Consider the following 27,215-nt stretch of genomic DNA (forward strand, 5'->3'; position numbering starts at 1 on the left):
TGTAACGGTCACATTTAGCCGCCCGTTACCACTCGCCTCCAAATATGCATTATTAGCAGTTTACCCCGATTAGCATGTAAGCCATTATAGGTAGGGGAGACAACAGACACACGGGACAATGCCAGGGGCACCGATGCCCAGTTAGTTGACATACTACCATCTTCGGACCGCGACCTAATTATTCTAAAGCCATTACCTATATTTCACGTTACATTACTATTTTATATTTCTTTTAACTTTACCCGTACTCGTGTGTCCGTTCAACTCCGCCATTACCTGGACTAACTACAGAGAACGCTTTAGGATCCAGGTAGAGGTGTAATATATATGTACATAGCTTTACTTATTTAATAAACCTGTTTTCGTTTCGTTGCACACTTGAGAGTTAAGTTATTTAGAGGTACGATCGCCTGTTAAGCTCCTCAGGCGATATAGCAAATATACAAAGGAGACTTTAGGGATATTTAAGTGTAGATACGGCCTAGCCATCCGTCCCGTCTTCGGGTCCACTAATTTAACCCTATCGACTGTCGTTTCGGCCTAGCCTAGCCAACTAGCCAAGCAGACACGTTACAATTTGGTGGAGGCGCCGATTTTCGTTAGTCTTACCTCAGGGAGGGACCCTAACATTTTTAAGGGAATAGACGACGGACACGACCCCATATAATTGTACCTGCTATTTTTTTGATTTAACTCTCAGGTTGTAGTAAAGTACATTTTTTTTTTATTAAGTATCAAATTGCATTTAAATTCTAAATTCAAATATAAAAATCGATTGTAATTATTTTTTAATACAAGAAAATTAATCATTATGGCTGGTCATAACATATGCGAACCCCGAATATTTTCGGGGCATATAACTGAAGATGTTGTAGATTACTTTTATACTTTTGAGAAAATTTCTGCCGCAAACAACTGGGATGACAAAAAAAAAAGACAATTATGTTTCCATTATATTTAAGAGACCAAGCCAAAAAATTATTTCAATTTATCGAGATTGAAAATATAACTTTAACTATAAGACTCATAGGACAAACCAAAATAATTATCAGGATACTAGGATAAATCACGGTACGAGTTTTAACAACTCTATGCATAGTGCTCGTAGGTCTAATAATAATAGTATTACTAATAAGAATATTAATTTGGGTAACTTTAATTATAATAAATACAATAGATATCCTAAGGGAATAAATAATAATAAGGTTAGAGATGTATTCAATAGGAATTATAAGACAACCCAAAATCGCTATAACGGTACCAGAAATATTAACTTTAATTATGCCAGTAACAATAATAATAAGTCTACTTGTAGTAGTTTTAACAGTCAAAAGCCCTATTTTACTAGAGTTCCATATGTATCTAATGAGAATTATAACACAGGGAATGTAGCCTATAATCCAGGAAGGGAAAGTTGTGTCCAAACTCCAATTCCCTTGTTTTCCCCGTCTTTTTATAGATATTCTAATAGGCATTAAGTATGAGAAAAAGGAAAACATTTTAATTTTTTTTTATTTAACTTATTTTTCATTTGAAGAGTATAGATATACATAATTTTTTTTTTAGGAATCTTTTCAATAATACTATTGCGCACAGTTATATAAATTGTTAGTTTTCTAGTATGGCAGAAACAGCAAATACAGTGTACGACCTGAGCGGCCTATACTATTAAGGATATGATAAGATAGGTATTGCGTTATACATTTGTTAGGTAGCGTTTTTAAAACATACATAATAACTCCCACGATATAATTACCAGGAATTCAGTCCTCAGTAATTTTTTTTTCTCTCTCTTAGCCTTTATTTAGTTATAATATCGAAATCCGACACGCTCTTAGTAGAAACCATTTGATTAACACTTTGGCAAATAGAGTCGTGATTTCGTTGAGTATTGTTCTCACGAAATCGTTGGAAACCGTTAAATTTTAATCCTGACATAAACGAAATTTATAAATTTAATACAATATTAACTTAACTAACCGTTATGGTACTTGACCGTTAGGAAAAATATTTTTATACATGTAAAATAAATGACACCGCACACATTTTTATTAATTTATATTTTTTTTATTTTACTTTTTTTTGTTCAAGCTGACAATGGGTGTTGTGGAATTCCATACAACTGTTGATTATAAATCCCACGACAAACTATAATTGTGTTTTATATAACTTGAGCATTTTAACTTATAATATATATTTTTTTTGTGTGCCATTTACTTATTGTTAATACTATGTATAATTAAATTGACGTTAACTCTTTACAAATATAAACATATTAAGCCAGTAATTAGAAAATATTTACCTTATAAAATTTAATTTAATTAATGATAGATTTAACAACTTAGCGATATTTAATAAATCATCTAGACTATTCTTTTGAGTTAAAATAATTAAATTATTACAATTTACAATCATCATATTCTTTCTTATCACGCTGATATGGTCAGGGAACTTAAAGAGATTTAAGTAAATATTTCACTTGTTTGAATAATAATACTAAATATTTTTAACGGAATTATAAATCGCAATGTTCATTTTAAATGAACTCCAATGTACCAGACATTATAATAACAGCGTCAGCAAAATCTTCCCGTTTACCGACGCGTAGGTATTAGATTACTCGAACATATATTTGTTTTTTTTTTATGTACATATATTATATGTATATCTAAGTGTGTGTGTGTGTATTTATACATATACATTATTATTACGAATTAAACGTATCATATAAGTGTATATTGTTGATCTGTGCCATTGGTACAACAATTTAGAATTTTTTTTTATATAAACAAGGTATACAATTGTAGAAAATAGTTTTTGCTTAACACAAACATATTATTAAAATATTTTATTATTAATTACGATTATATTTGCCGGTATGCTATTGTTTAGTTCATTTTTCATTAGATTACTGTTATTTAACACTATTCTGTTGGTATGTAATTTAAGATATAGAAGTATCCGCGTATAAGTTATAAACGCTATTAGATTTCTAGGAATAAAGAAATATTTTAGGAACGTATTTAAGCCCAAAAATATTTCATATTTAGGTAGGTGCTCCTATTTTTCCGCGAGTCGGGAGCGGTCGTAGTACATGGCACCAGCTCCGACTTGACGAGATGAAGCAATATAATGACCAAAAGTAGATAGATTTTCTTGCTTCACGTGGTAGTTACAGGATAGGTCGATTCATTAGAACGATAATTTTGATATGAAAAGTTAAAGGACTAGAAAATATAAATAAATTAAAAAAATAAATAGTATGAGTAATTTTAAGTTTTTTTTATGAGGGTATAAAATTATATACGTTAGTAATATTCAATCAATTTTAATCGGTAGTAATATTTAAATAAATTGTTTAATCGAATACAAGGATTAATCGCTCGTTAAGTAGACGTAGAGTACTAGAGGTTTAGGTGTGGAAAATCTTGTTTTTTTTATTAGACCTTTGTTAAACTGGACACGAAGCGTATCTCTCTCACGGATGGACTTGTAGCACCCAGGGCCCGGGTGTCTATAAGTAGCGATTGCCGCTTTCCTGAAGCTGATAAATACGCTGGCCAAACGTAAAGTTTTAATGTGAGGCTCAAATTATTATTTTTTTTTTTTTTGAGATATTTAAATCAAATTTCATTTACACACTGTATATGATGCGATTTAGGTTATAATTATATATTTTAACATCGCCATTATTCTGCTATTTTTACCGCTATTATCAGTCAGCATTTATTGCCGCCGTTTGGCCATTAGTTGCCTTTATTTGCCGTTTTGCCGTCCTGCAGTGATGCCATGTTGCCGTCCTGCAGTGTTACCATGTTGCCGTTTGGCCATTAGTTGCCATTATTTGCCGTTTTGCCGTCCTGCAGTGTTACCATGTTGCCGTTTGGCCATTAGTTGCCATTATTTGCCGTTCTGCCGTCCTGCAGTGTTGCCATGTTGCCATCCAACAGTGAGGCCATGTTGCCGCCAAGCAGTGTTACCGGCTTGTCGTTTGTTTTATGTTGATGAATGCCGTGCCATGATTTTTTTTTTCGTCGCACGTTTGCCAATTGTAGTCACCCGAACATTCGAATTGTTTAAGGTCAAGGGACCTCAAATTTTTCCACAAAACTTGACACTTAACTTTTAAATTTAAAAATCGGGCGTGTAGGTAGTTTAAAGAAAGGCGTAGCTAACCTCTATTTTATTCGACCGAACTGATTTTTAGGTGAACATTGTTAATTCGAGTTTCGTGCGCGGTCATCTGCACATGTGGGTTATATTTTATTCCGGCTGATCACCGATGATTTATTAATTTACGGCACATTTTTATCCCTGAAATTTGCAGTGGATTTTTGTTTTATTATTTTTACCGGCACAATTAAATCGGCGATTTATATAATTTTTTACGGCTTTTGTCTCCGAATATCACGGAATGAATTACCGATGTATTTATTAAAAACGGCATCTCGTACTAATAACGGCACTTACCAATTTTGTCACGAATTTACATATATAATACGACATTTTTGTTATTTTTACACCACCTATGAAGTGGATATATTTATCATTTGATAACGGAAGTTTTTTCATGTTTGATTGATTTGTATAATATTAAATTTGTGTTTTTACTTTATCGCGTTTATAATGACATTTTAGGGCAACATTTTTAAACTTATTTACTACATAATTTTACTTTATCTATCTCGCGTTGAATTGAAATGAATATGATATTCAGCAAATTATCTGTACCCCGTTTTAAGTAGGTTGGTGTTCTATTCTATTATATAAAAAATAAATAAATCATAATTATCCATCGTGGTAATTTTAGCGAATATTTATTTAATATATTATTAACGTATGAAACAAAATTGAATTTTTTTTTTGTGATAGAACTTATATAAATAATGATTACTCATTTTATAATAATAAAATCTAAAGGATATACTTTTAAAAATAACATTTATATTAAGAATAATAAATAATGCAATTTGATATTTCATAAACATACCTTATTTAAATGTATACATATATTTTATTGTTTTACGGCACATGTTTTAATAACTAAATGAGTTGCAGGCACCCAAATGGTACACAGATCAACAAATAATTCAAAACTATTGTAATTAAAACTGTCGTTTTCACGACAAATTTACTAACACAAGACATTTTCATTTATTATGTATAAATATTTTTAAAAAAAATAAATATAACTTGACCTACTGACTAAACTTAACGCGCAAGATAAGCGACTTCAATTTTTTTTTTTTTTTTTTTAAGGTCAAGGATATTATTGTTTTTTTTTTTATCGTCGCGTAAATTACCCTGGGTCCGATATTTTTTCGACTACTAAGCGTTTCTCTGTTAGTCTTCTTTTCTGTTTCTTTTATAAACACTTAATGAAATTTATTTTATTTTACGATTATTATTATTTTATTTTGTATAATTTAAATGAAGTAGTTTTTTTTTTAAGCACGCAGAGGTATCAACTTAACTTAAGATAATGAATGTATATGATAAATGATTTTTAGCAACGTTTTTCATCATTATCATTAGGATTAACGTAATTACACATATATATTGTGAGATAAACAGACAATGAATTTTTCTTTTATAGTTGTTTTGAGTTTTCTTGTATGCGTAGCTTAGCCAACTTAATATTTTAAACAATAACAATACAATGTAGCCCATGCTTTTCCCATATTACCTTTTTATGTGGAATAGAATATGACAACCACTAGTAGCTTATTAAGACCTTGAGAACACCACTATTCATTTTATAGAGGGTTGATCTACAAGTCTTTTCAAGAAAGGCGAGAAGCTAGGTTGGATGTTTTCGTCGAGCGATGGCCTTTCAAGTTTTCAATAAAAACGACAAGTTAAGGGATGGATGATCGTCGAAATTAACCAAAGGTCAAAATAAGAGTACAGGTGGCCCTCCTTTAAATCATAATTAATTTAAACCAACCTATAGGAACCTTTATTTTCAGGGTATTTGTACATATCTTATTTATTTTTCTTAGTACCCATTTTTATTTGTATAACTTAGGTCTGAGGTCAGACCTCATTAGGGGAGGAGCAGCTGTAACGGTCACATTTAGCCGCCCGTTACCACTCGCCTCCAAATATGCATTATTAGCAGTTTACCCCGATTAGCATGTAAGCCATTATAGGTAGGGGAGACAACAGACACACGGGACAATGCCAGGGGCACCGATGCCCAGTTAGTTGACATACTACCATCTTCGGACCGCGACCTAATTATTCTAAAGCCATTACCTATATTTCACGTTACATTACTATTTTATATTTCTTTTAACTTTACCCGTACTCGTGTGTCCGTTCAACTCCGCCATTACCTGGACTAACTACAGAGAACGCTTTAGGATCCAGGTAGAGGTGTAATATATATGTACATAGCTTTACTTATTTAATAAACCTGTTTTCGTTTCGTTGCACACTTGAGAGTTAAGTTATTTAGAGGTACGATCGCCTGTTAAGCTCCTCAGGCGATATAGCAAATATACAAAGGAGACTTTAGGGATATTTAAGTGTAGATACGGCCTAGCCATCCGTCCCGTCTTCGGGTCCACTAATTTAACCCTATCGACTGTCGTTTCGGCCTAGCCTAGCCAACTAGCCAAGCAGACACGTTACAGTAGTGTATGGTGGTCCCAGCACATCTGCCCTGCTATGACTGAAGTTCTCCCTTATATGTTGGTCCGCTCGCTGAATGGCCGTAGGAATCCTCGCAATTATCGAAAGTCCGCGCGTGGATGACCTCGCTCGTCCATGACATCCGCTAATGTCAACGGTGGAGGAAGGGTAGAGGCATGAGAGTGCAGCCTTCGCATGGTCGAAATTGGCTAGCTTCGATGTGAGATTCGCACGGTAGTTGCCAAAACGTTAAGTTTCTCTTAGTGGTTGGCCTCGTGTTTGAGGTCAACTGTGAACAGAATTGCAAGTTGTCTGCTTTCGCAAGATGCTGTAATGACCTTTTGGGTCTGATGTGAAATCGGCACGTGTGGTACATTCATATTTAGCAATATTTAACAATGAGAAGTTATATAATACAATATATAGATATATGTATATGTTAGTCCTGATAAGTTGTACAATGTATTATATATATATGTATCTATTAGCCCTGAAAAGGGTGGGTCCTTAACACACATACGTCTTCATAAAGATAAGCTTAGCAAGTAAGCAGCAAATAAAAATATGTTTTACTGATTAATATTATAATTTATAAGAAAAAAACCTCACAATATAATACGTTTGCATCGTTTGTGCGTCATTTAGATGTGTTGTTATCGGTAATTACACATTTTTTAAAACAGTTTTTTATTAATTAAAATTGTCATTATTTCACATCACTACATTCCAATCAGAAGTTCTAGTCGAAATATTCTTTGAATAATTTAATAAATCTATCTAGTTTAAACTAGTTCCATTTAAATGTAATTGTAATGGTAATTATATTGTGGGTAAAAATAAAAATTAACTTAACTAAAGTTAAGAAAAAAAATTTGCTGTTTTTTACTCGTAGAGATAACGAGATGATCAACGAGGTTAATGTTAAACACGAATTTGATGAAATAGAAGATTATTGCTTTGAACCTTTGATACAAGTTGAAGAAATGACATCTATGAATATTATGCAAGTAACAAAGAACTTGGCAGACGAAAAATGCGAATTGTGTTTAGAATCGTTTACATCCGAAAAGCAATTGAAACATCATATCACAACATAGCACAATAGTATTTCTAAGATCGATGATACTCAAATTAAAAAAAAGTTGGCAACGGTTTCGAGTAAGTCTATTTTAAATCTCAAAATACCAAAATAGTATTTTTCTAACTAAACAATCTAATAGCAACTAACACATAATATGATTGAACCACTGTGGAGAAATATAAATGAATATGACTAAAAATGATGACTGTTTGATAGCCATGTTTGAATTTTTACTTCTCGCGTTATGAAGATTTTAAGATAGAGCCACTTATTAGATAAAACTTTATCTAATCTGTGATGGAGCTATGAGGTGGAGAGCACATTATAGCATATTTAATTCTTGTTAACTTCATACGCGAACACACTTGAAATTTGTATTTAGTTACTTTAAAATTTAACATCAATATAACATAATTTCATGATGTAAACATTATAAGAATTAAATAAATATTGAATAAAAACAAGAATTTACTTGATCATTTTTTTTCTAGACTAAAAGTATTATTACGTAAAATATAATTCGTTTTTATATATTTAAAAAAAACTATAACGTTTATTGGATTTTTACTCGTAGAGATGACAATATAATCTATGAAACTAATTTTGGACAAGATAATGATAAAATGGAAAAACATTGAAACTTTGAAAAAAGTCCAAGAAACTAGAGCTTCGGGCCTGCTAGCAACACACGTCTTTGTGGACGAAATATGTGACTTGAGTCTGCAGTCATTTACATCTCGAAACTAATTTAAATATCATATTACAACATCGCACAGTGGCATTCCTATAATTGATGAATGTTCAGTTACAAAAGATGTCGAAACCGAATTTAAGTAGGCGAAACTTACTTATTTTAATTTCATTAATATCATTTATTAATTATTTTACTTTGTACATAATTGAACTTTTCACCTTATTAATAGAGAATGAATGTTCACGTGAATGGCTTTTTATTAGCTCAAAATAATACGTATTTCAAGCATGAAAGGGTTTGATGTAATTTTACTCCTAAATAATATGGTAATTTGGCAGCCTCTTGGGTTACCTAGTTTGTTATGTATTATCATTATTTTATTTGTCAGCAGTTCAGGTAAATAATTAGTCCGAATGGGTTTAGAATGTAAATTTAATTTATTAGGTATTAATTGAGCTAATTTTGGACTTATAAATTGTATGTAATTTATATTTAAAATTTAAAAAAAAAAATGATAATTTTTTGGTATTGACAAAAAAATATGCGGTCAATGGTCTGTCTGGGGTTCTCAAAACGTTGTTAAACTAGGACCGAGTTTTAATTACATAATTGAGGTGCAGCTTAGTTGATCTAAGTTAGAAAATACAAGTAATATTTTAAGAATAGGACCGGTCCGGATAGTTGAAATATCATGATTTAATTGTATTGTCCTTTTCTAATTGTTTAGTACTTGAAAGTCATCTGCCGACTAAGACTGAACCGTGTAGTCTAATTTCTAGATATTAGACTACATCTTTGCATAAAAATATATTAAATTAAAAAACTTTTTTTTTTTAAATGTACTTTTTGATTTAGACTTAATGAAACTGAAGACGAGCGAAGAATTGAAATTGAAGAAGGTGAGACTGACGATTATTATTACAAGTCTATATTTGAAATAGCAAAAGATAATGAGCAATTGAAGGAGCATCAAAAAACGATCAACGGTCATCTAAGGTTAGCTAATATATTTAATCGACAGAAAATGAGTTATTTAACATTTTTATAAAGTTTACCCACATCACGACTATTCAATCATTCGTTTAAACATACCCTTACTCTCAATTCGTCATTCAGACGCTAACCTCAAATTCATCTCATCTATTCTCAATAGTCTCCTGGCTGTTCCTGATATTTCATCTGATATAAAACTACATGTATAGTATAAGAAACCATACTCTTTTCTATATTCTTCCACATTCAAACTCTTATGGTTATAACTGTGTAGAATATTTGTTTGTAGCATAACAATAAATTAATAAATTCCTTTTTTTTTTCATAATGTTTTTATATAATGTGATCTCAATTTTTCCCATTTTGTTTTTTTGTTTTTAACCATTTACCAACTTTTTTTTTTTTTGATAGCAACTTTTGAAATTAAAACTGTAACGCATACATTTCATTAACTTTTTAATTTGAGAATAATGTACTAAAAATGTTGACTGGTCGATAATCAATGTTTAGTTATCTACTTTTTAAGTGATTGAGGTTTCAAGTTTACGACACTAACCCTCCCGTCATAATTTTTAAACTCTTATAACTCTAAAAATGGTTGTTCAAAACTGTTGATCAACCAGTCAACAATGTTTGTAAATTATTTTCATTTTAAGAAGTTAATATAATTTATGCGTTACAATTAAAATTTCAAAAGTTACTATCAGGAAAACTAAGTTGGGAGGGGTGTAAAAAAATAACAAAAAAAACCTGGGAAAATTTGAGATCACATTGTATAAAAACTTTATAAAGAAAAATTGTATTTCTTATAAACCCTATGAGATATAGAATCGTCCAAGAAAAAATGATCACTCTATATATATTTTTTTGATTTTGTTTGAGTGATAGTTATGACACTACAGACTTTTACAATTGCGTTATACATAAAACAATAATTCATGTTTGAAGTATTTAAATATTATTATTGATGAAAATCTTTATAAAAATTTAAATTACATTTCCTCGCAAATTCGAGATTTGTTTTTGAAATTTGGTAACCTGGGAGGGAACTGTTTACACACTACTCCCTCTCAGGCAGAAATCATAATATATTTCGAATATTAATAATCTAAAAATGGTTGGAATGAATAAATCTTGTTAACATAAATTAGAAGTTGTGGTAAACACTTAAATCAAAATTATACTTAATTAATATAGATGTTACTCTACCGTCCAACTTTATAATAATTGTAGTGTTCTTAATATAAATTAAATTCAAACATACTTTTTTCCAAATACTAAAATTGGATATTAACACCTTTTAACATACAACATGACCACAATCACAGTAGATCCAACCAATTATGAAATTAAAATTCAATTAAGTTTAAAACTCTCTGTGTTTAGTAAAGTATACATTTTGTCGAAATTGCATTGTGCAGAAAATGCACTACCAATATAAGTTAGCTTAAAATATTGAGCGAAAAACAGTTAATTAATTATGTAGTTATGTTATCTCTAGTTCTAAGTAGCATTTTTTATTTAGCAAGTTTGATGTTTTATTATTACATTGTTTTTCTTCTTTTTTTTTTATAATTTTAGTAAATCAAATATTAACATTTATTTGTATATTCATACTATTTTTATAATCTTTAAATCATAAATTGTCAATATTATTATCATCTAGATATTGAACTCACTGAAGGGAGTCAATATTTGTTGGTATATATAACATACTCCAACTAAAATAAAAGCAGTCGGCTATAAATTAACAGTTCCCCTTGAATTGAATTTGTTTTAAAGTTTTATTTTACATATTTTAATGAAGTATTATTATCCTAATAAATACATTTTTTTAAATTAAAATATCATTAGTATTCAAATTTATATTCTATATTTATGACCTTGTGGTTTTTTATTTGAATGTTTGAAAGAAAAACTTCTAACCTTATAAAAACTCCATTTGACCTTTAAATTTACAGTTTACGAAAAAAGGTTGTCATTAAAAATGATCACATATTATAATAATAAATAACTTTTTTAACATATTAGAGGCTCGTCCAATCATAATTTTTTAGAAGCTCGTGAAATTAAGCAAATTATTGACACAAGATGGGCATGTCGATATGAAAATATTGTCATGGTTAAACAGCATTTTGGTGTAATAATTCATGTTTTACACAACCAAGTTGAAGTCGATAATGGCAAAAATGCGATTGAAGCTGAAGGAATTCTTAATAATTTATTAAAATATCGCCTTGTTATAAATGTATTTATTTTAGCTAATACCTTTGTGATTATAAATGTATTCAGCAAATCATTGCAGAGGAGAAATGCCTCACTAGGGAATTCTATGGATACCACAAATGCTGCCATAAAAACTTTACAAGATAAACGAGAAAACAAAGATCATTTTAACACACTATACCTCACGATATTTTCTGAAAACTTTAGTGTTAGTTTGGAAGTTCCTTGAACTATTTAAAAAAAAAGAAATCCTACCCAAAATATGCATTATAAAGATTATATTCTGGAGTCTACGGTTGGGGCAACGGGTATTCGTGATGAACCCTAAAATTATTCAGAATTGGTAGAATATTGGAAAATCATTTGTATGTATGGCCAAGTGTTGGATAATATTATAAGAGATCTTAAATCACGTTTTTCACCGGAAATATAAGCTTTAGCTAATTCCCTTGACAGTTTTTAAAAACTCGATACCAAAGGACCTTCCATGTTTATTAATCACTATAAATCGTTGCTGAAAAACAACGAAAAAGAGTTAAATGCTGAAATGATAGTAGTTAAAAAAGATGACTGGGAAAAGAGGAATTGCTTACAATTTTAAAGGAAAATATATTTCCAAATCAATACAATTTTTGTTTTTTTAAGCATTTTTTTAGAAATGCTTATCTAAAAAAAATAATAATTTGTTTTTTTTAAATTTTTTGTCTTATTTAAAGGTACCTACTTAATGAATGTGAATAGTTAAACTTATTGTTGAAATTTTATTTAAAAAGTTAAGGCACTGTTTTTTAAGAAAACATGTAATTTTAAAGAAATGACCCTCATATTAGGCCTCCCGTCATTTGCGAACTGGATGTCCCAATAATATGTGAAACAATTATATTATAAGTTTGCATAAAACTCCCAGTGTTATTCGTCATTACCTACTTATACATTTCTATGTATTCGGTATTATTATTTTTATGTTAGTTGACATTGTAATAAAAACCCACTTCATATTTGAATAATTTATGAAAAAAAAACACATTAAACAATCGTGTGATTTGACGGCTGTCGGAAATTATATTATTATCATAAGAAAAATTGACTTTGGTTTTATTAATTAGAAATTTAAATATCATACTTATTATATTAGTATATATTATAGTCTATATAGTGGTTATTATTCTTACATAGCTTCACACCTGTACCTAAAATGCGAAGGTACATTACACACCTTAACTTTTCTTGGTAAACACTTTAATATGTATTAGTGAAAACCAAAATAACATCAACGTTCAATAGTTATACTGAAAAAATCGTGCACAGACGAGGTAAGCGAATTTGTTTTATAATATGTATATAAATACATTACAACTTTATTGTACGTACAACATATTATATACTACATTATATTATTATTTAAACTGTAAGTATGGCGAAAGGATATTGTGAACCTTGTTTTATTATATTATGCAACCGAGATTAGGGGATAAACTATAAAATATATTATGTAATGTATTATGCATTTACTTTGTGTCCAAATCATAATATCCGATACTGATGATTTATAATACTTAATTTTTTACTTAGTACACTAAACTTGTATAAGTATATTTTTTATTGTATTTTCAGTTTTTTGGCGTTTTTTTTTTTTTTTAAACTAAAATTACTAATAATAGGTTTACACAGTATTCATGCATATTGTTTTCGTGGTTTAAATTATACTATTTTAGTATTAAAACGATCTTTTTTCATTTTCGAATCATATTCTGATAGGTTTATACTATTACTAAGTGAAAAATTGAATTATTCCAAAATATATTTTGCAAGCAGTTGTACCCTGCATAGAAAATACACAGAAAAAACAAACCAGTACATAGTGGGGACGGAGCATAGTTGGATCGGGGCATAGTGGGGATGGAGAGGTCACAGGATTACAGGAATTTTGAAATCTGAAAGTGATTTTATCCGAGAGGACTAGTACAGTAGAGTATAGGCATAATGTAATCAAGACAATGAGGAAACAGAGAGGACACAGGTCTACAGGCATTATTATAAATAAAAGTGATAAAATTGAATAAAATCACTTTCAAATAAACGCTTTGATGCTCATTTGTAAATACAGAACCTTCATTTAAAACTTTCTAACTTTGCTGGTTTGGACTGTACTGGCTTGAAAATACTAACTACCGATTAGCATCGAAGCGTTTTTTCGAAAGTGATTTTATCACTTTCAGATTTAAAAATTCCTGTAACCCTGTGACCTCCCCATCCCTACTATGCCCCGACCCAACTATGCTCCGTCGCCACTATGTCCCGACCCCACTGTACTGGTTTTTTTTTTTTGCAAAAACGTAGTGGACCAAATAACACATTTACAATGTCTTGTTATATTTTGTTGGAATGGTCGACGATTCATGTTTCAATCGTTTGTACTCCATAGTTTAAATTATAATCGCTTATTCTCAATAAAATTAATATTTATGTATTATATACTTCCATTAGAGCAATCTCACACAAACTAATTATACTTCATAGATTATATTATTTCAAAGCTATATTATACTTCTATTTTACTAGATTGACAATGTACAAAATACAATTTTTTATTTTTTTTTATTTTACAAAAGAAATATACAATCTGTACAATAGGCACAATAAGTATATATGATAAGAGTAGATATAAATTGAATACTTTTTGATTGAAGAAACCACTCATTAGTGACACTTCCAATGATTTTTTTAATTTTTTTATTTTAAACTTATATTTACATTGATTAATTATGTATTAATATTAATTGATATTATTAGATAGAAGATCACGGCACCACTTACGTTTTAAACGTCTGGGTGGGTCTCCAGGTATGGACAAGGTTGAGAGGTTTTTTATAAGGGGATTAGAGTGGGAGAGTAGTTTAATGTGGAATCTTTTATAGTAGGAGATAGCTTCTTCATGGACTGTTTTTAAGTTAAGGTCGTTATGGAGTGTGTAATTAGAGATATAAGGAGGTGCATTTATTAATTTTCTTAAGGCAATATTTTGAAAGCATTGAATTTTATTGGTATTGGATTTTTTAGCATTGCCCCATAGCTGAAGGCCGTAAGTCCATATGGGTTTTAAAAGAGTTTTATAAATAAGAAGTTTTGTATTAATATCTGTAAATTTATTGTTTACGATTAATGATTTGAGTAACCGCAGACGGCTATTTAGAGACAAACGTTTAATTTTAATGTGCTGAGCCCATGTGAGTCGTTTATCTAGTGTGAGACCGAGATACTTGACAGAGGAAGAGGAGGGGATTTGTACTCCGTATAGGGAGACACCAGGACAAGGGAGAAGTCTTAGAGTAAAGGTAGTGTGAACTGATTTTGATTGATTAATTTTAAAACGCCATTTTGTATACCAGTCTTCCATTAAATGAAGATGATTTTGCAAATTGACGGATGCAATCTGTGGGTCAGAGTTACAGGACAAAATGGCTTTGTCATCAGCATAATCTGCAACAATTGTGTTAGGAGTTGTGGGTTGGTCTGAGGTATAGGTATTGAATAGGACTGGAGATAGAATACCTCCTTGTGGAACTCCCGCTTTTATAGAGGCTATATCAGATACTGAAGAACCATGACGGATTTGGAAAAAACGATCTGTTAAGTAAGATTTGAAAAACAAGTAATAAGTGGGATGCAAAATTTTTTTTAATTTATAAAGGAGGCCGTCATACCATACCCTATCAAAGGCCTGCGAAATATCAAGAAACACACTTGTGCAGTACAATTTTTTTTCGAGCGAGTACGATATAGCGTCTACTACTCTATGGACTTGATGTATAGTGGAGTGAGAAGCTCTAAAACCGAATTGGGAATTAGGCAGTATTTCATTGACAGAGAGACAGGGAAGTATTCTTTTAATTAATAATTTTTCAAAAATTTTTGCAAAGAACGGTAAAAGACTGATTGGTCTGAAGGATGTTGGCAGATCAGGGGGTTTGTTGGGCTTAGGAACTAATATAATAGTCGAGAATTTCCATAATAGAGGGAAATACGAAAGTCTAATGACTGCATTAAATATATGGGTTAAGTGGATAATAGCTTTTTTTGGAAGGCATTTTGCAACCTCAGCCGTTATTAGGTCAAAACCAGGGGATTTGTTGGAAGGATATCTAGCAATTGTGAATTTTACATCATTTGGTGTGAAGCATTTGACTGGAAGATAGAGTGGTAATGGTACGTCTAGGTATGCCATTACAGAACTAGTCGTTTCAGGTGAGTGTATATTCGGATGAGGTTTAAAAGTATCAGCTAGATGTTCTTTGAATAACTCTGCTTTTTCCAAGTCAGTGATAGCTAGACTGCCGTCAGTTTTTTTTAATTGGGAGATTAGCTGTTTTATATCTAAGAGCTTGTTTGGTAGCTCTCCATAGGCTACCATCCTTAGCCGTTAAGTTAGATAAGTAATTTTTATAGGAATTGGTTTTGTGTTGAGCAAGCATTTTTTTAAGTTTATTTGCTAACTTATTATATAAATGTTTATGTGACGGAAGTCTAGTGCGTTGGAATAAAGATCTAGCTCTACGTTTGTCAGATATTAATATTCTTATTTGCTCTGGTAAAACAATTGTTTTGTTTTGGGATAGTGTTATATCATCAGTAGCCGTCCAGGCAGCTATTTGAATGATATTAGTGAGATTATTTACAGCCTTATCTATGTCCTCAGTAGTTTTAAGTTTTGTGCTTAGTTTAATTTTCTGATTAACTAGATTATGAAACATATATCGATCTGTGTTTACTTGAAATAACTTGGGATGACTTTGATGAGTTTGAGGAGTTGAATTAATGGTAAGTAAGACTGATGAATGATCAGAGTTGAGCTCGAGGATATTGTCTATAGTGTAATTTAACTTGTTCGGTAGTTTTGCTACAAAAATGTCAAGTATGTCTGGATTTTTACGAAGGGACGAAGGCCAATATGTTGGACCAGGAGGAGCAAGAATATTTAATTTTTTTAATGATACAAAATCATGTAGAACAAGACCACGGGGGTTATTTGAGCGACAGCCCCAAATTTGGCGTTTGGCATTGAAGTCGCCACCGACAATAAAATTATCTTTGAAAGTGTTAAAATAGTCGTTGAATAACATGTTCGTGACCTTATGTTTGGGAGGAGAGTATAATGCAGCAATAGTATATGATGTATTTTTAAGTTTTAAGGATATGGAACAGGATTGTATATAGTCTTGGGAGTAATTAGGAAGAGGTAGGAATGGAATAGAAGATTTAATAAAAATAGCTACTCCTCCATGAGCAGTATTGTCTGGATGGTTGCATTTTAATAATGTATAACCAGGGATGAAAAAATTTGAGTGTTCCGTAAAATGAGTTTCTGTTATAAGTGCAATGTCTATGCGTTTAGTATGAAGGACAGTTTGTAGTTCATTAATGTGGTTTTTTAAGCCATTAGCATTAAACTGGAGGATTAGTAATGAATTGTTTGTAAAAGAATGACTAGTCATTTTTCTTATCGAGCAAACTGGAGATAACTTTTGTTAGGAGAGTTATAAGGGGATTAATTAGAGACTTAAGGTCTTCAAGGAAAGATGACATGACTTTATTTATATCTAAAGAAGGTGAAGGAATTTGATTATTAGTATTATTGGAAGTCGTTTGAGCATATGTCTGTTTTGGAGATGTGTGGTTAATATTAGGGAAATCCTTTAATGAGTGGTTGTCTTGTTGTACATTAAAATTCTTAATATTAAGATTGTCATATAAAAAGTTACTTTTATGTGTAGATTTTTTCCGTTGTTGAATTTCTCTGTATACTGAGCAACCTTTGTAATTGGCTGGGTGGCTACTTGAGCATAGTGCGCATTTTGGAGGTTGATCACGAGGCTTTGAGCAGTTAGACGACATATGGTTGGCTCCACAGCGTACGCATCTCGGCGGGTAACCACAGTAGGCTTTTGTATGCCCATACTCTTGACAATTTATACATTGGCTTATCGTTTTGGGTTTGTACGGTTCTTCAACTTTAATTTTTGTGTGTAATAAAGAGGATAAGTCATAGATTTCTTTCGATTTATCAGTTGGCTCTAAGTCAACAAAAAAGAGTGGTAATGGATTTTTACCAATTTTATGAAGAACGTTGGTTACTTGCCTAACCTCAAAAAGTCGAATTTCGAGCTCATTTTTTATTGTTTCCGCCGAAGTAGTAGGATGTAAATTACGGATCACAACGCGTAAAGGCTTGTCTTCTTTTAACTGGAAGGTGTGAAATTCCGCTTTTTGTTCTTTTAAAAACCGGACTAGTGTTCTATACTACTCTGGATTTTTTGTTTGAATTTTAAGGCGATCTACTGATGATTTACATATGAAATTGTCCACTCCTATCAATTCAATAAGAACCGTACATAGATCAGTGAAGTTTTCCACACCTTTTATGAACACAGGGGGAGGGATTTTGATTGGTTGTTCCGAATTATTCTCAGGGGGGTCCTCATTTTGTGTGATTTCAACATCATTTTCATCATTAAGTATTTCATAGCGGTTTGTAGAGTGAAATAGTTTAATACTTTTTTTACTAGAAGTGGTTGGGCGAGGCGAACCAGGATTTGAATTTGAAGAAGTAGAATGATGTCTTTTATTGGCAATCTTTTGCCAACCATCGACAGTATTATTCAACACAATCGGTGAGAGCTGATTATTAGTGTTATTATTACGGTTAACTTGATTATCGACTTTGTTAGCAGTTTTAGACATGACGGCGACGGTAATTTAGATAAGTGGCCGTCGTGCGACGGCCCAACGAGATAAGCACCGCAGACAATGACGTGTGGAAAACCGACACGGCACTGCTTTACTTTTATAAACTAATTGATTAATATTTATATTTATTTTTTTTTTTTTTTAACTTACGTTTTTGTTTTTGTACAATTTGACACAATGTGAATAAACAATCTGCGGGACATAACTGTTACATTTTCACAATTAAACATAATATGATTAGTATAACCACTATAGCGTAAGAAAGAGACGGAGCGTAAATACACGTGTGTATTCAGCGAATGCTACCGTGCGAGTGACAAAATAAAATGCAACTAAAAAAACCTTTTCATAGATCCTTAAAATGTAAAGGGTGGGATAGTGAAACGGGTTTTCCCATTTAAATACATTAGAAAATCGCCGTTTTACTGCCCCACCCTGTATATTAATTTCTTGTTATTTTCTAAAGAAAAATTGATTTTCTTACATTTAAATTAAAGTAAATCGTATACTGGTACTGTGATGGAGAAAACAATAAATTTTACCTACATATATTACTTATTAGTTAAATATTACTAACGTGTATAGCCACTAGCGGTCGGCTGTTGCCTGTTATTTAACAATAACTTTTTATGGAGATTTTAAAAATTGTGTTTTTTTAATAATAGTATAGGAGCAGTATCATGATGTTAAATGTTCACGAAATTTGATCTAGTCATAAAATAAAGTATTATCATTTATGACTTAATTATTATTAAAATTTATCTTAATCTGTACATAGTAATAAAATAATGAAATATTTTATACAAAACTAGAGCTACAAGTTGATAAACTAAAAAATTAAAATTAGCACGAAGCAGATTATCTAATATAAGACAATTTAAACAATCAAGCGTGAATCTCTTTAAATGAATAACAGTATAACAATATGCAAAACATTAGTTTTCCTTTAAAAAAATTGTGTAATAAAAAATACATTTTGAGGTGGTATACTGCATAAAAACCAACACTTAATCTGAATCCAAAAAAAAACAGTCCTCTTCATAATTTACAGGTAGTTGGACCTTATATACTCATAGTTGACCTTCGGTAAGGTTATATAACGCAGTCTATAAAATAACGAGATAACGACAGTGGTTTTGTCGTATCAGAATCATTAAGTGTCTTAATAGCTACACGGATAGGTTTTTTTCCCCAATAAATCGTGTGTCTACTATAATCAGTTACACGATTTAGTCGTCTGTGATATCATGTAATAAACACAATATTATGATACCGACCATTGGGTCCTAACCTAACCTAACACGGGTAGACGTTACCAACTGACAGTTTTTAGTGTCCCACATCTGGTACACCGTGTTTGTAGTTAAAAAAAAAAATTGAATTTGTGTAGACTTTAAGTCAAAAGTGGTACTTGAGCACAAAACGTAATAGTATCATTCTGCGTAGATATACATAAAATTGTTTTAATGATTTGATAAATTTTTTTTAAAGATTTTAGGTTTTTTGTTAAAATATACGTAATCTGCGAAAACAGTTTTCCGGCAATTAAAAAAAACTAGTGCCGAATTTGTTTTCCGTTTAATATGTTATGGATACATGTGAGTTCCAACTACTGGCAAATTTTCAACCCAAAGGTCTTAAAATTACGGCTAATAACCCCGAAAAACAAAAAACCTTGTACCCCCGTAGGGGGGTGGGAAATGGGTATAGTTTAAGTTTGATACAACTGACGTGTGCGAGCATACCAAATAATTATTCCTTATAAATTTCAACTCGATCCGACTCTTTCTCGAAATTAAAGCCAGTAAAAGTTCTAACTTAAAAACTCGTACGGTTTTTAGTAGATCTATAATATTAAGTATTTACATTTTTTTTGTTTAGTCCAGAAGAAAAATGATCATTAATATCGAGCAAGGAGCTGTACAAGGTCAATATCATAAGACCCGTCTGGCAAATAAACCGTTTGTCAGTTTTCTAGGGATACCCTTTGCTAAGCCGCCCGTCGGCGAACTACGATTTAGGGTAATTAACAGTATGTCGCTTGTAATTTGTATAACTACAACTTTTAAACTGTAGCCTGTGGCCAGGTGTCAAGATGAACTGGATGAATAATCATTTTGTATTAATATAACTGTTTATTGCAGCCACCTGTCAAACACCCTGGATGGACCGGAGTTTACAAAGCTTTATCGAAAAAAAAAATATGCCCACAACTCGATGTGTCGGCAATGAAAAAAATTTTTGGAGACGAAGATTGTTTATACTTGAACATATTTGTGCCGCAAGTACGTAATTACACATTCGATGTTTATATTTTATTACAGTAAAATGAAAACCGTGTTATCGAATGAATGACTCATTTTAATAGGGTTTTTTTTCTTTTTTTCATAGGAAATAAACGAAAAGAAACCTATAATGATCTTTGTGCACGGAGGCGGATTTAATTTCGATTCAGGATCTTTAAACTTCTATTCTCCGGACTATTTAATCGAAGAAAACGTAATCTTGGTCACGTTTAATTATCGCCTTAATGTTCTGGGTAAAAGACTAAGAGAACTTTTAAACCGTTTATTTACTATATGCATATATAATTTAATTAAACTAGTTTTGCATGTTTGATTTTACAATTTAAATCTTGATGCTATTTTATTATTTTTTTCATTATTATCTATTACGATCATTAAAGGATTTCTAAATCTGGATATTGAAGATTGCCCCGGAAACATGGGTTTAAAGGATCAATTATTAGCGTTTAAGTGGGTAAAAGAAAACATAGCGGCGTTTGGAGGCGACGCTAATAACATAACAGTTTTTGGCGTTAGCGCTGGATCAGTGTCGATCCATTATCATATACTCTCTCCGTTATCGAAAGGTAAATGTTTTTTTTTATGCTTTACGGCTGCTAAACTATCATCGTATTTATTCGGAATCGGGTTGATTTGTCAGGTGTGTTCCAAAGAGCTATTATGCAAAGTGGATGTGCTTTTAATCCTTGGGTAATGAATTTGAAACACAAAAACTCTGCTCTCAAATTTGCGGCGGATTTAGGTTGTCCGTCAGACGACCCTCACGAAATAGTACAGTATTTAAGAAGAATTCCTGTAAACGACTTAGTAATGGCTACTAAAATTGAATCTATAAATCAAGTACGTATTTACGTAGAATTATTCTTATAGTAAAATTAGGATCCTACTTTACCAGACACCCATTTTTTTTTTGCCATTTTGTTGAAAAACAGCAGTTCGTTTCCAATGCGTTATCAATAAATTACCATGATCATAATGTTATACAAACTCAGTTGTAGGCTGTCACCACGAAAGATAGAGTAATAATTATTTAACATAACATACGCTCAATCGGTAGTTTGTTGAAAAACAAGGAAATATTATCCACAAAAAATATCTTTTTAAAATGAACACTGTAACAGATATATAAACATATAACTATATAAAACGACTCATTACGCTGGCAGGCTCCGGGGCTCTTCGTTAGGATACCCATAGATAATAATAATCAATAATACGAGTAGTTCAGATTGAGAGAAAGCATTCTCTCAATGGGAAAAATAGAAAAAAAACAGGGTAAAACAAAAATGTCACACCGCTGTTCGACCAATGGGAGATCATTTGAGGCCGCTACAGCCCCGACCAATCAACGGCGTGCCTGCATTAACGCGAAACTATATAAGGCGGTCGACACGAACCCAGAAGCCAGTCTCTTGTAGAAAAGTATCTTTTGAACAGATTATTGATATATGACAAAATGCAATAAAGTTTATTATTTACATTTTGCTGTTTTCTACTATATCCCTTCATTTACAATGCATCCCAATGTTTGGGAAATTTTTTAAGGAGTAAAAATGAGTGAGAACCTCACAGGTACTTCACTATAGATGGTAGAAAGAAAAGCGCCCCTAGCGGAGGGTTAATACAAAAATATAGTTTTTTTAGTGGGTTGTTTATAGTTTTTATTGGCCGTTTGATAATGTAAAATTGTTTTTTTTTTTATAGGAATTTTTATTTTACCAATTTATTCCGACCATTGAAAGCGATCAAGTTAGTGAGAGATTGATACCAGCCCATCCAGAGGAGTTGTCGAAAACAGCCACATCGATTCCTTTAATATCCGGAGTCACCGATCTAGAAGGAATGATATTATTTGGAGGTAAATTATTTTTTTAAATTAATTTTGTATGAAATACCGTAAGGCTCCAATGATTAATGGCGGGTTATTTGCATAATTGATCTAAAGACTAGGCAGGTCTATATCACTAGTTCGTGATTATAGTAAAACTGATAAATTAATATATATATATATTTTGTTAGCAACATATATTTAAATTGCCGAGTCATGAATTTATAAAATACAGTTTATTTTTATTTTTTCAGATCATAGAATGGGAAAATTAATACCTTTTCGTAAAGTCGAAGAATTTATTGATTTTTTCAAAGGCGATGTCAAATCTGATGAAGTAAAAAAAAGGATCCGATCGTTTTACTTTAATGGTCACGATTTCAAAACTGACATTGAGAATCTAAAAAGTATTTGCACGGTAATAGCATAATCATGAAGTTGCCCTAAACAATTTAAGTTTGCAATTCCAAAACCTGCTTCCAAATTGATCCAGAATTTACTGCTGTTATTGTAATATAAAACAATTTTTCGAAAAATTCAGACGAAAAAAAAACGATAAAAAAAAAAGTTAAAAAAAAATGATCAAACTATTTTGACTTATATATATTTCTTTGTATGAACTTTAAATCTCAGTAGAAATTAAACCTACCAGATTCACCTAAAATCAAAATGATTTAAATTTGTTTTTTGAGTATTAAAATACATCATAAAATATTTAAATACGTGCCGAAAATTGTATTATTTAATATCCGTTTATAAGCAAACGTTAAAATCATATTAATCTATTGTATTCATTTTTTTTTTAGTTAGCAGGCGATTTTTTTTTCACCAAAGATTTCCACAAAGGATTCGTCCACTTACTGGAAAAAGGCAATACGCCAGTTTATAACTATGAATTTAAAATTGACGGAGAAATTAATCTGTGTAAACGCAATTATTTTTCTAAAAAACCAAATTTCCTCAAGTTGAAAGGTAGGTACGACATATCAGTTGTAATTTTTGTTTTTAACATGTTTAACTTTATTGTCGATTAATTTAAAAAATGTTAAATTACCTTTGTCAAGCGTTTCTAGACTTTTTCTAGTTTGTTGTATTGGATTTTTTATTAATTAAATAAATGAGTACTTTTTAAAAATTATTTGAGAAAAAAACTATCAATGTGTAATTTTAATGAATACTTTATATCGACAGGAGCGTGTCACGCTGATGAATTGAGTTATTTATTCCTTGGTCATTTGTTTGCACTCATGCCTAAACCAAATTCCAGAGAATTAAGCATGAGCAGAACAATATGTAAACTATGGACTAATTTTGCAAAAACGGGGTTCGTTTATAGGTGTTTTTTTAATAAAACAAAATAAACTGTTGAAACAAAAGTAATTTTACTTTTAGAAATCCGAATTCGTCAGATCTTAAATTCAAATGGGACTGTTCAAGCTTGGGAAATCCTAAATATCTATCAATTGATGGTGACGATACACATATGGTCGAAGGCGAATTGAACGGAGCCAGAGTAAAATTTTGGAAAGACATAGCCGAATTAGTAAAATTAAATCAAAAGCTGTGATGTGTTTGCTGTTAATGCATTTCAGTGGCGGCTCGTAGGTAAAACATTTGGTGGTGCATATTTATAAAACATATAATTCAACTTAACAGTAGTCAATCACATTTAAAAAAAAAATAATTAAAAATATATCCCTATTTTAAATTGCGATATGATAATATTTTTCATACATATTTGTTACCTATACACTAGATATTATTATATAATGTGTACTGCAGTGTTCTTATACTATTGTATGACAATAATAATAATATTACATTAGTACAATAGGTATAATCTTTTTGTAATACATTGTTCATATAAAATATAGTTCATACATATTATGGTCCTTAAGAAATGCCGTTACAATTTTGTCATGAAATAGTTATACTGTATTATTTTAATTCCTAATCTGTTTGAAAAAAAACCAATTAAAAGTAATATTATGTAATAATGATAAAGTTTATAGTGTATATGTCATATTAAACCTTTGTAGAACTAGTGAAATTGACCACAGATTTAGATATAGATCACTTAAATCCTAAAATTTCGTAAAAAAAAAAAAACGAAATCACATAATTGGTAGAGTAATCGATTTAAAAAAAAAAAAACCCACACACCCATCAATAATTATTAGTACATAAAATTTTAAAAATTAGCTTAAAGAATACCACATTGATTTTTTTTTTGTAATAGACAAAAATTAAAACATAAAATAGTTTGATTTTTTGAATGAAGTGAACGACTTTAGGAGATTGACGTAATCTTGAAGCTCTGAAATATTGGTATGAAATTTAATTTACAATGCGATAATAATACAATATGTAAAATTACATTATATTCGGTCAAGGAAATCAGCTGTCAAATTTTCAGACCTCAAACAGAAACGTAGGAAAGTTATGAAAAAAACATACTCTTTGTGGGCAAATTTGTTTTTGATATTTGTTTGATTTGTCAATAAATAACTTAAAGAATATTCCATACAAATTTGGTATTATTTGCCTTTTTTCAATAAGCACGTTCTTATTTTTTGTTGAAAAATATGTAATGTTTTTTTCGAATTTCAAGGTAAAGTGGCGAAGACTTTGTTGAACTCACCCGTTTACTATAATAATTATTCCTTAGTAAATAAAAAAAGATTAAAACGCATTACATTTTCTGTAAAATTCTCAAGTTCATCGTAAAAATCATTTTTTGTTATTTATACATAATACTATTTAGTTACCTTTACAACAAAAAAAAAAAAAAACAGTAAGTATAATTTTAACGTGACATATCACGTTAGATACGAGAATGACTCGACATAACCACATCAATCTAAAATAAAAAACATTTCTGTTTCATTGAAAACATAAAGTTTGGGATTTTGTAATAAATTATAGTATAGATAATTCAGCAAAACTTGTGGATTACAAAACTGTTTAATAATAATTATAATAGAAGATGGCCTGAAATTTCTATCATTTTTTTTTTTATAAAAAACAAAAAATACACTGTTTTCGTATCATAAGGTTATAAACATTTAACTGTATTTTTTTTACACTCTTTAGGGCAGAAAAAACAGAGTTATGTATGAATAAATACAAAGATCTACAGAATTAATTATAACATTATGTCATATACTAAGTACACTAAATTAATAAATTATTTACGATCATTAATTAACTTAAACCCAATTAATAATTGCTTAGTTATGTTGGTAATCATTATCATTATTCCTTATTTAAAAAGTTAATTGAACAAGTTTAGATTTATTCCTAAAAAATAATAGTCATTGTTCTTTTAAATTTAAAAACACCATCAAAATAGTTATAACTCAATGTTATCCTGATACATAAAATACCTTTTTAAATAATTATTTTATGTAAAATGTTTTTTAAATTATGTCCAGTTGAATAAGAAACAATTTTATTTATTTTTAAGAAATTTTGGACAATATATTTTTAAACCAGAATTTAATACTTTTTCTCATATTGTGAGAAAATGTTATGTGACAATATCGTATTTACTTCGAACGACTTCCCTGCTGTGCCAACACCTATTTATATGTAGGTTTCTCGAGAGTCATTGATGTATTTTAACATACATAAGAAACAAGATGACCGCAGTAACCTTATAAGACGTTCAAACTTCTACTGGTTTATCTGTTTCGGAGTACTGATAAATACATATAATATTTTAGTTTACGCTCAAGTGTACAACCCAAAAGAATCGATAAAACTACAAGCTTTTGGTTTCATTCTTAAATAATTAACTTATTCGAACACACAATGTGTATTGTATTATTTTTTTCAGAACTACGAGACAGCATAGCACAATAATTAAAAACTCGAACATACGAGACGTTAAGCACAATGATTTTAGCATTGATAGCAAAACCAATCGAAGAGGATTTAATTAATGCACGTGAGATTTGGTTACTTCAGTAATAAACTTGTTATTTTGATTATGCAAATGTATTAATCAATTATAATCATTAAGAGGCATGAATTTTTTCATCAAAGGAGGACATTGCAAAACAAGGCCATGCGTTATTGTTCAATGTGTACCTTACACTTTTAAAGAAACAATTTTTTATTTATAAATTATACTTTAAACTGTGTGGTACGTTTACTAACTTAAACGCCTAAAATGAAAATTCAAGAAAACATTTTTTTAAAAAATATATTGTACTAGTATTCTTATTCTTATTTATGTTGTAGTACTATAATTAGACAATATTAAAATTATTTTTAAAGTTATTTAAGTTTAAAATTTAGGACGGGAGGTAGGGCTTGCGTCCCAATTTGAATAAAATCTAGATGTTTTTCTAAAAAATTGGGTTTATAAACATTTTCGAAAAAAAAAATACAAAATTCTAAGAAAAATGATTATTTTTGAGAATTAAAATGTGCATTATATACTTATCAAAGTTACTGATACCATTTGTTGTCACTTCTCACAGAGAGGGTGGACTTATCTTACTTATATTCTTAGATTTTTTATGGATATCGGTTCATGTTTAAAATTTGGTCAGTGCAAACCTTTTGAAGATGACCTGAAACTCTATTGCACAATTTCTAATACAATGAGTTGCTCTACTCGTCTAGTTGATTGAAATCGATTTTTGTAATGGTGTAAAGCTAATAAATGAAAATGTTTCTAAACGTCGTTTTGTCGAACGA

The 27,215-nt window shown here is 30.4% G+C and overlaps 3 protein-coding genes across 5 annotated transcripts in view; all 3 read left to right on the forward strand.

The window, feature by feature from the left end:
* Window positions 1–24,107, forward strand: part of LOC126837530 (juvenile hormone esterase-like) — a 54,517-nt gene extending 30,410 nt beyond the window's left edge. The window contains exons 1-11 of one of the 3 annotated variants that reach the window (XM_050571472.1): window positions 12,833–12,943; window positions 20,256–20,396; window positions 20,519–20,659; window positions 20,766–20,913; window positions 21,061–21,246; window positions 21,321–21,520; window positions 22,385–22,538; window positions 22,763–22,926; window positions 23,315–23,480; window positions 23,700–23,832; window positions 23,901–24,107. In XM_050571472.1, coding sequence (XP_050427429.1) covers window positions 20,268–20,396; window positions 20,519–20,659; window positions 20,766–20,913; window positions 21,061–21,246; window positions 21,321–21,520; window positions 22,385–22,538; window positions 22,763–22,926; window positions 23,315–23,480; window positions 23,700–23,832; window positions 23,901–24,075 — 1,596 coding nt within the window. In that variant the 5' untranslated portion in view covers window positions 12,833–12,943; window positions 20,256–20,267 and the 3' untranslated portion in view covers window positions 24,076–24,107. Of the gene's footprint in view, window positions 1–12,832; window positions 12,944–20,255; window positions 20,407–20,518; window positions 20,660–20,765; window positions 20,914–21,060; window positions 21,247–21,320; window positions 21,521–22,384; window positions 22,539–22,762; window positions 22,927–23,314; window positions 23,481–23,699; window positions 23,833–23,900 lie in introns of those variants that run through there. The other 2 variants (XM_050571473.1, XM_050571474.1) reach the window with 2 other exon arrangements.
* Window positions 1–27,215, forward strand: part of LOC126837531 (trimethylguanosine synthase-like) — a 60,330-nt gene that overhangs the window by 24,069 nt on the left and 9,046 nt on the right. The gene's annotated exons all lie outside the window — the stretch shown is intronic.
* The window catches only part of LOC126837532 (uncharacterized), a 60,087-nt gene that overhangs the window by 7,585 nt on the left and 25,287 nt on the right, over window positions 1–27,215 (forward strand). The gene's annotated exons all lie outside the window — the stretch shown is intronic.

This window comes from Adelges cooleyi, unplaced genomic scaffold (assembly GCF_023614345.1).
Source record: "Adelges cooleyi isolate 19-005CV unplaced genomic scaffold, UGA_ACOO_1.1 ACOO_flye_CR_arks_rails_tigmint_CR_PRNA_25, whole genome shotgun sequence".
Classification (NCBI taxonomy): Eukaryota; Metazoa; Arthropoda; class Insecta; order Hemiptera; family Adelgidae; genus Adelges; species Adelges cooleyi.